Source organism: Hydra vulgaris, chromosome 08, assembly GCF_038396675.1.
Source record: "Hydra vulgaris chromosome 08, alternate assembly HydraT2T_AEP".
Lineage (NCBI taxonomy): Eukaryota > Metazoa > Cnidaria > Hydrozoa > Anthoathecata > Hydridae > Hydra > Hydra vulgaris.
Window position 1 is genome coordinate 37223623 of NC_088927.1, and position 8878 is coordinate 37232500.

The window sequence follows — 8878 nt, forward strand, 5'->3', positions numbered from 1 at the left end:
TAGTCATACTAATAAAAACCACTTTCAGTAATAAAAACTCAGCTTGAGATGGTTTTTATATTCTAATAAGGGAAAGTGCCAATACTAATCAATACTAATCAATACTATCAAATACTATCAAATGATGCCTCAATACTAGTCAATATTCGTCAATACTATCAAATGTCAATATTAGTCAATACTATTGATGTCAATATTAGTCATAATCAATAAATAAGTCATAATCAATATATAAGTCATAATCAATAAATAAGTCAATAAATGCCAATATTAGTCAATACTATCAAATGATACATTGCTAAAAAGGGCAGAAAAAGACCTTTATGAAACAACTGATGTTTGCTTATAGGGTTTAAAGTAAAAGTTTTATGAAGCATAATTGATTGCAAAAAAGCAACAAATTTGTTAAACTATTTTCACTTAACTCTGTAAATTAAGTTGAAATGCGCAATAAATTTGTTAGATTGATTTTTTCTTCAAGAATATCAAACAGCAAATAATTCAGATATAAAATTATGTCAAAATATGTCAATAGAAAATATGTCTGACATATTTTATGTCAGCAGAAAATAATTCAGACATAAAATTATGTCAAAATATGTCGATAGAAAATATGTCTGACATATTTTATGTCAGCAGAAAATATTTCAGACATAAAATTATGTCAAAATATGTCAATAGAAAATATGTGGGACATATTTTATGAATTATGTCCCACATATTTTCTATCATTTATAATTGAACCAATCGCTAACAACATGTGCTTTATGACATGGCACATTATCTTGCTGGAAAATAAATCCATCTTGCAACTACCATAAATCAATGCTAGGAATAAGCAAGTTTTCCAAAATTTCGATGCACCTTTCTTTGTTGAGTCTATCATCGAATAAATGAAAAACAATAACTCCACAGGCACTCATACAGGCCCAAATGCCTATTGAACCACTGCCTTGTTTTGTTCGTTTCAAAATGCATGATTCATCAAATCGTTCGCTTGGAAGTCTACGCAACATTACGCGACCTTTTCTGTTGTCTACCTCAACATTCATTTCATCACTAAAGACCACACGGCTCCACTGATCTGTTGACCAATTTTTATGTAGTTTGCACCACTCTTTCCTGGCAAATTTTTGGTTTTTATTTAAGCGTGGTTTTTTTGCAGCAGCACGCCATAAATAATTTAAATTGTGGAGGACCTTTTGCACAGTTCTAGGGCTTGCTTTCATTCTACAATAAACAAGCTTTTCTTAAGTAGATCTTGATTGCTTTTGAAAACATCACACAAATGCTATTTACCTTCATTGAATTTGGTTAAATTCTGCAGACAAGACTACACATATTGCTTTTTGAGGTATTGTAAACTTATAGGGGACTTAAAAATAAAGATGGTTATGAATGATTCTATTTATAGTATTGTGAGACAATGATGCTTTGGTTCTAAATTGAAGTAAAATAATGTTTGGATTGTTGTTGTTGAACTACCATAACATATCCTAATGTTCTTTAGCATTGTGGCTGTAATTAGTGTCCAGAAGGGTCATTGTCTTCGAAGTCATCATTGCCATTTTTTAATCAATTGACATATCTTCAAACAGTTATGTGCAAAGGAGCATTATCTGGGTATGCTAAAATGAATTTTTTGTGAGTTTCTTAAACTGATATTCCCAGTTTATGGCACACCAATATGTATGCTCAATTAAAAGATTTTTATGTATATATATATATATATTTTTTTAAATGCATCAGCCAGAAAACTAACTTCATATGCATGCAATTTTTAAAGTAAACTGTGCTGTGTTTATTTTTTGCATAATCAAAAGCTATATATTACCTAATGTTATTTAATAATAAAAACACACACACTCATACACATATATATATATAACATAAATTGCTAGTTTCGATGAGCACTCTTACGCCACACTGAAATAGCCTGTTTTTATTTTAATTTTTTTACTGCAAATTATGCACGGAGTGTTGCTACATCGACTATCTTATAGCCTGATGCTACAAGGGAGTGTTGCTACATCAACTATCTTATAGCCTGACTTGCAACAAAGTGCTGCTACATCAACTATCTTATAGCCTGACTCGCAAGGGAGTGCTGCTACAGCAATTGAGGGTTTGGTTGGGGCAGTCTATCAGTTAAAAAAAAAAAAATTCCAGTCTTGCATTTTAATTTTTTTTTTGTGTCAACAAAATATGGAAAAACTTTCTGATAATCAGTGAGGAGTTTTTATATATATAGTGCAAATTAAAGATTTGAAAGTGGTCGTTAAATTTTGTCCAATTTATTTAAAGAAGATTTATAAGTACTCATCAGTTTTTTAATAAGTTAAACACTATTTAATTAGAATTCGATTAAAAAAATTATACCACTTTATTCCGTATGTTTTAATTAACAAGATATTAAAAAAAAAAATTTAATATACATATATATATATATATATATATATATATATATATATATATATATATATATACATATATATATATATATATATATATATATATATATATTTCCTAATAGGTTTTACCATAAAACATAGAAATGAGGTTCGAGATTTTTTGCTAACCTCAAACACTTTTAGGTCGGCATTGCATAAATATATATATATATATATATATATATATATATATATATATATATATATATATATATATATATATATATATATATATATATATATATATATATATATATATATATATATATATATATATATATATATATATATATATATATATATATATATATATATATATATATATATATAAACCCAGCATTAAATGCATATATATATACACTTATATGTTGTCTGAAAGTTTTCTTCCATATTTTGTTGACAAAAAGTAAAAGTTAAAATGCAAGACCGGATTTTTTTTTTTATTAATTGATAGACTGTCTGACCCAACCAATCCCTCAGTCGATGTAGCAGCACTCCCTTGCGAGTCAGGCCATTTGTCAGTTGATATAGCAGCACTCCCTTGCGAGTCAGGCTATTTTTCAGTCGATGTAGCAGCACTCCCTAGCGAGTCAGGCTATAAGATAGTTGATGTAGCAGCACTCTGTGCATGATTTACAGTTAAAAAAAACAAAAAAAAAACATTTTATTAAAAGAAACAAAATTAAAAACATTTTAATAAAAAAAATAAAAATAAAAACATTGTTTATATTTTAAAAAACATTCTGGTCAATTAAATTTGCGTTTTTGCGGCTTTTTTAAAGAACGATTAATTTGTAATTAAATTAATGGTTTTTACTTTCTGACAACACGCAAATGTTGGACGAAAGTCAAAAGTAATTAAAAGTGACGTATGTGTTGACGTAAGAATCACTTTTTTCCTTCCACTGTGTTTTCACCATCAGTAGGTTCATCAGGAAGAATCTTCCTGATGAACCTACTGATGGTGAAACACAGTGTTGAAGTAATCAAAAATTAGATAAGTGTTTTTACTAATTTATTATTGCTCTGTTCTTTCAGAACATTGAGCACTCTGTTTGTAGAATACACTAACATAATTTATATATATGTATATATATATACATTTATATATATATTTATATATATATATATATATATATATATATATATATATATATATATTTATATATATATATATATATATTTATATATATATATATATTTATATATATATATATATATATGTATATATATATATATATATATATACATACATATATATATATATATATATATATATATATGTATATATATATATATATATATATATATATATATATATATATATATATATATATTTATATATATATATATATATATATATATATATATATATATATATATATATATATATATATATATACGAATAATTTTAAATGTATTCTACAAAAAAGAGTGCCTAATATTTTTAAAAGAACAATGCAATAATAAATTAAATTGTATATATATATATATATATATATATATATATATATATATATATATATATATATATATATATATATATATATATATGTATATATATATATATATATATATATATATATATATATATATAAATATATATATATATATATATGTATATAAATATATATATATATAAATATATATAAATATATATAAATATATATAAATATATATAAATAGATATATATATATAAATATATATATATATATAAATATATATATATATATATAAATATATATATATGTGTGTGTGTGTGTGCAGCCCTCAAAGTGAGGAAAAATGAGGTCAGCAACAATTTACTGACCTTAATCTGTAAGAAGTTGGCATCAGGTCTGCAAAAGATACTTGAGACAAAAAGTACTTGGTTTTACCATAAAACATAGAAATGAGGTTGCAATAGTTTGTCAACCTCAAACACTTCTAGGTTAGCATTTAGGTTGCCATTGCAAAATGCTGAGTCTTAGTCCGACCGACCCTTAGTCCGAGGGCTGTATATATACACTTAATTTGTATATATATATATACACACAAATATATATTAACAGGGAGCAACAAATTACCCTGTAAATCAAAAAAAAGACAGAAAAATGAACTTCGCGTTTCTTTACTTATTGCAAAACATTGGCGTTTGCTTAAATTTTTTTTAAATGAATACATTATTTCACAATTTTTTTTCCAAATAGCTATGGGATTGATAGTTTTTTATTTATACATTTTTAACAATAAATTATTATAGGAAACATCTTTTTATAATAAAAAATAAATAGATACTAAAATTTAAAATGCATTTTAAAGACTTTTTAAAAAAACCATGCTAAAATATGGTTACCTTCTTCAAAAGCGTTTCTTTTAAGTTAAATTACTAAGTACGCTATTGAGAAATGTAATTATGTTTTAGTCTTGTTTTTTCATGTGTTAACAAAAGCATTCAAAATTTTGTTTAAAATAAATACAATTATAATTACTTTAAAAAAACTATGCTTAAACCTTATGATAGCTATTAGTAAATAAAGTTAACAAACTAAATTGAGAAAAATTCCCTGTTTGTATCAATGAATAACAGTTTACAATCATTAGGTTATTGCATATTAATTATCATTAATTTGTGCGCTCCTTTATACTTTATACAGCTTTTAAAAATCAGAAAAAGAGTAATTAAATAAGCTAATCTTTTTTGTGGCACTAAAAGTCCTTTATACCTATATTGTATAACCTTCAGTTGATTATACTAAAGTCCTCACAGATGACTATGACATCATCTTAGCGCGCAAATATAGTTGAATATAAATCTATATTATGTGTGTAGGTTGAAGAACAAGTATATGTAAAAAGACAAAGAGAAGAATTAGGTGTTAATTTGTATGGTGTACAACAAGAATTAGCAAAGCAACAATTAGTTTTAGAAAAGCGTCATAATTTGTTTAATGAGTGCTCACATCTACGTAAGCAAACTGAAAAACAATTAATAGAAACAAAAACTACATACAAGCAAGTATTTAATAGTCTTCAAAATCAGCGTAAAAAAGGTAATTTGAATAAACTAATTTATTTCTCAAAATTTTATACAATAGCCTTGATGTTTGTTATGAATTAGATACTTTAAAATGGTGCTTAATTATGAATTAGATAGTATTATATGGTGTATAATTATGAATTAGATAGGGTTGTATGGTGCATAATTATGAATTAGTGATATATGGTGCATGAGAGCCTACTCTAATACTTAATACATGTTAAAAATAAATTACCCACCAATGGCTTTGCAAGAAGTCTTTATTTTAGCTATGATTTGTTCCATTTATCACTAGAAATTGAAACCAAGAAATTTTATAGCTTATGTTTTGTTGTTTTGTAAAAAATATATACATATTTTTTTCTACAATATATAATGAATAATTAGACTGTACTGTAAAATACTTCTAAACTTTTTTTAATCTTATTTAAAAAGGCCATTAAAAACATATCAAAAGGGTTTTCCTTGATTTTAATTTAATTTTTCCTTTAGTCTTATAGAGGACAATACTTAACAGCAACTAAGACATTACTTCAAAAAATGCCACTCTTTGTCAGACAGTGAAATTAAAGATTTGCTAATTATTTTAAGTTATATGAAGTTAAATTATTTTGCTCTATATGAAGTTATAGAAATATTGAAGTTGTTGAATATTCTTATAATTTGAACAATCTTTAAATCAAATAATTTTCAACCTTTTCTTTTTGGCGATTTTAATTTATTCTTATTTATAAAGTTTTTATGATCTATTCTTGCTCACACCAGTATAGTGTCACACCATCATAGTCTCACACTGTTATAGTATTTAGTGATCTATTCTTGTTTACATTAAATATTCAGTTGTTTTGAAACATTTTTACCATTTTTACAAAATATGCAAGTCAAGAAAATATTCTTATAAGATTCAAAATGTCAATCTTTCTCTTTTTTTTTTCTTTTTTTTTTTTACATTAAACTTAAAAAAAATAATTGTTGTAAAATGTTTCTGAGAGTTGCATACAAGGAAATACAATTATTGGAAACCGAAATATGAAACAATTTCTATATTTAGAATATTAAAAAATGCTTTAGATAATTTTAGGTGTAAGTTAAATTTTCTTGGCTGAAATTAATATTTTAGGAGTGCATCCTTAATGTGGAAAATAACGGCTGGTCAATGATCAATGACTGCCTGAAATGACTAAAAATGTTTTTTAAACCTCCCATAATGTATTCTCGCTGGTCATGGTTGACCAGTTGAAAAAAAATCAGAATTTTAAAAAACAAGGTTTGACAAATAATCAAATGTTATTTTAAAAATACATATACTAAAATTTCATAAAATCATTTAACTTTTGAAAAAGCTTTTAAAATAGTTTTTTTGTTAATGACACACTACTTTAATTGCTAGTGGGTTGTTAAAGCAAAAAGGGGTTAAAGCTAATTTTTTCTTTAATCCTTTATTTTCAATACTGTTTTTATCTTTGTTTTTAAAACATTTAAAATTTATTAATAATTTTATGTTATTAATTCTACTACTTAAAATATATTTGAGTATATATTAAATTTATCATTGTTAAAGTTTTTATCTAGTTATTATAGCATATTAATTGAAAACAGTAATTTTTCTTTTTTCTTAAATGATTGAAGTTCTTATTTTGTTATTATTTTAATAGAAAAATTTTATACATTATTTTAATAATAATATAATAATATATAATAGTTTATGTATATCTGTACTTAGTCAATTTGTTTTATTTTTCTCTTAATTCTATTATTTATTTTCACGTAAGTAGTTTTCATGTAAGTTTGCAAATTGCAAACAAATAAATTATAGTTAAAATAAAATACTATATATAAATTGAAAGTTAAAAATTAATATATAAATTAAAAATTACTTATTGCACATTTGTACTTTTTTTTTATAATTGGATTTTTAAAAATATATATGAATTTACTGAAAATCTTGTTTTATTTAACATTAGTAATTTTTATAGTAGTGTTTCGTTAAACAATCATCTTATTACTATTAAATATTCAGTTTAAATAATATCTGCAAATGAGAGGTAATAACATTGTTATTAGCTAATTAATATTAGCAGTTTTTAAAATGATTTTAATGAGCAAGAGATATAAAATGTGCGCTAGTTTTTCTTCTTTAACTTCAGAGATTTAAGTTCTTATTTCATTATTGTTCAAAAATATTGATTGTAATTAAGAACATAATCTCAACTTTTTTTTTTTTCCACTCAATTTTTTCAATTATTTTTCTTGTAGCTTTTCCCATGATTTGCAAAATCATTGCAATTAAATAGATTTTTTATAAATAAAATGAAAATTATCAATTGCCCCTTTGCACATTTAAAGAAATATTTGATTTTATTGAAAGTTGTTATTATTAAAGTAATCCGAATCCATTAATTTTTAAGCATTTGTTTATTTTTGTATTTACAAAATTTGTATTTACAAAGTCATGAAGTCAAGTACAAAGTAGTCATTTACAAAGTCATGAAGAACAATTACTAAGATAAAAATTTAAACAAATAAAAAAATAAAATTTTGACCGCCCAGAAAAAACAATTGACCGTTATTTCCTTGTGTTGGCCGGTCGAATTGACAGCTTGCCTTCGATTTCTTATTTTCCGCACTGCATCTGTTTTATCCTGTTTTCTTGGCTTAAATAAAGTATTTTAGGAGTACATCCAATACTTTTAATCCTGTTTTAAAATTGTATAGTTTAAAGCAGTATAAGCTATTTAATTGTTATTTATCGTAGCAAATGAATTGCAAGCAGAAGTTGAAAAGACAACATTAAATGTTCAATACCTTGAGTCAGCAAAAGATGATGTTCGTTCAAATATCTCTGTTCTTAAAAGAGGATCAAAGAAAACTGAAACTGAAGTTTTAAAAGCACAACAATTAAAAAAGAAGCAGGTTTAAATGAATTTTGTTATCAATTAAAAAAGAAGCAGGTTTAAATGAATTTTGTCCATAATAAATCCAGCAAATTTATCATTATAGTTCAATACATAATAGTTTTAAGTATAACATCATTTTATAACATTAGTTTATATTATCTATGTTTATGTATTGACTTAGTGCACCAATAATACCAGCATCATTGACTTAATGTACCAATATATAATTATCTAATGTAAAAATATACAACTATCTTTCTACATGTGAAACGCAGAAAGCATTTTTCTTTATTGATACAAAATGCATTTTTTAACATTGTTTCAAATTGAAGTGTTTTTCTAAAAAGCGCTAAGCTCATTTTTTCAAAAATTGATTTCTTTTTTGATTGAAAATTTGAATTTTTTATTGATAAACGTACAAATCTAACTATGTTAGTATCAATAAAAAAGTTGTTCATCATCTTTATTTACAATTACAAAATTGTAGATATTCAAAAAAATTTTCACCGAA

General features: G+C 24.1%; 1 protein-coding gene across 1 annotated transcript in view; it reads left to right on the top strand.

Moving 5' to 3' along the window:
* LOC100197501 (coiled-coil domain-containing protein 40) overlaps positions 1–8878 on the top strand; it is a 55139-nt gene that overhangs the window by 13000 nt on the left and 33261 nt on the right. The window contains exons 4-5 of the mRNA XM_065803616.1: positions 5264–5483; positions 8226–8383. Of these exons, the coding sequence (XP_065659688.1) occupies positions 5264–5483; positions 8226–8383 (378 nt within the window). The remainder of the gene's footprint in view (positions 1–5263; positions 5484–8225; positions 8384–8878) is intronic.